We start from the raw sequence: 1,441 nt of genomic DNA, 5'->3' as shown, positions 1-1,441 counted from the left end.
CTAGCGTCGTGGACATTGGCCTTTAGGGTGGGCGTCGCGCGGAGCGTAACCTGCGTATATCGCCAGTCCGCAGAATCGCTTCGACGGAATTGCTGAAGCGGTTCTATGACCCCGCGATTGGCGGACGCGCAGGTTACGCAAGCGTCACGCTCCGCGCGACGCCACCCTGGGCTCTCGCTCCTTCACGCGCCGGACTTACTTCGGTGCCGCAGACCAGCCTCAATTCCCCGCGCTTCGTCGTCCAAGTCGCGCGTTACACAACGACCGACGATTCCGTAACGCCGGAACCGCGAGGAGGGCGATCCACGCGACGCGGGGTGGACACTGTCCGGGAGACAAAGAAACGACCCCGCAGTACGTATGTACCTCGTACGAGCTGCCGGTCAACACGAGGGAGCCGCTGTGGGATCCGTGATCGCTTTGGACTCCGTGCAGATCGACGGCGAAGCCGCTGGCGCCCCGTACCTAGGCAGCGAGTTGGCAAAACTTCTGTTTTAGAACCTGCCCCGGTTTGTGTGTGTGTTTTTTTTTCTAAAGCAGAGAGACAGAGCAAAGTCCGGAAATCACGTTCCGTCTCTCACCTGATAAGGACTGTTCGGGAGCGCGATGCTGCCGGAGCTGTGCTCGTTCTGCACTACCCCATGATGAACGTCGACTTCCGGTCCGGCGCCTCCCTCGCGCGTCCTGTCCTTCGGCGCATTCGCCTTCTTCTTCGACAAGATCGTCATGATCTCGAACGATCAATTTGCTGTCTTTGTATCTCTATCTCTGTCTCTCTCTCTCTCTCTTTCTCTCTCTCGATCCCCGTCCTCGTTGTCGAGCGACACGTCGCGGGATCGGTTCGCGATCGTTTCACGATCACACGTCGCCGTGAAAGCAATCCGTGAATCCGATCGCCCTCGCGATCACCAGCGGGACGTCAGCGCACCACCTATTACTTTTTTTTCCTCTTCCCCCACAGACGAACTGGCAAATGGTGCACCGCGCGGACGGCCGCGCACCTTCCGCGCGCTCTCTCTCTCTCGTTCGCGCTCTCTGGCCCGTCGCTCGCGCCGACGTCGTTGCGCCACTCGTACGACGAGAGATCTCGGTCAGGATGACGTTGCTCCGCGGCCGCCGTCGCGCAACATACCCGTACGAAGGCGACACGATGTCGTTGATCGCCTGCTATGCCTGGAATGTTTTGTCAGACGGCCATCTTCGCCCGTCGCCTCGGCTTCGCGGGGGGGGGGGGAAGAGAGAGAGCAAGAGAGAGAGAGAGTGAGTGAGAAAGAGAGAGTTGTGTGGGATTCGTGGGGACGGAGGACCACAGACTACACAACCAGCAGCGAAATTCCCTACCAAGCATTCTGTTGATTCTGGGGTGCGTTCGGATATATCAAGCCTAGTGCAGACTGCACGCAGCAAGCGGCAAGCGTCGAGCAGCGAGCATCCAACACTG

The 1,441-nt window shown here is 59.5% G+C and overlaps 1 protein-coding gene across 3 annotated transcripts in view; it reads right to left on the bottom strand.

The window, feature by feature from the left end:
* LOC105559633 (OTU domain-containing protein 5-A) overlaps positions 1-1,230 on the bottom strand; it is a 7,321-nt gene extending 6,091 nt beyond the window's left edge. The window contains exons 1-2 of one of the 3 annotated variants that reach the window (XM_012008069.1): positions 582-1,230; positions 367-465 (exon numbers count right to left, since the gene is read on the bottom strand). In XM_012008069.1, coding sequence (XP_011863459.1) covers positions 367-465; positions 582-728 — 246 coding nt within the window. In that variant the 5' untranslated portion in view covers positions 729-1,230. The remainder of the gene's footprint in view (positions 1-366; positions 466-581) is intronic. The other 2 variants (XM_012008067.1, XM_012008068.1) reach the window with 2 other exon arrangements.
* Between the last annotated feature and the right edge of the window lie 211 nt (positions 1,231-1,441).

Source organism: Vollenhovia emeryi, unplaced genomic scaffold (genome assembly GCF_000949405.1).
Source record: "Vollenhovia emeryi isolate VEMERY1.0 unplaced genomic scaffold, V.emery_V1.0 DF939261.1, whole genome shotgun sequence".
NCBI classification, from domain to species: domain Eukaryota; kingdom Metazoa; phylum Arthropoda; class Insecta; order Hymenoptera; family Formicidae; genus Vollenhovia; species Vollenhovia emeryi.
Note: the sequence above shows the minus strand (reverse complement) of the source record. Positions and strands in the feature narration are given on the sequence as shown.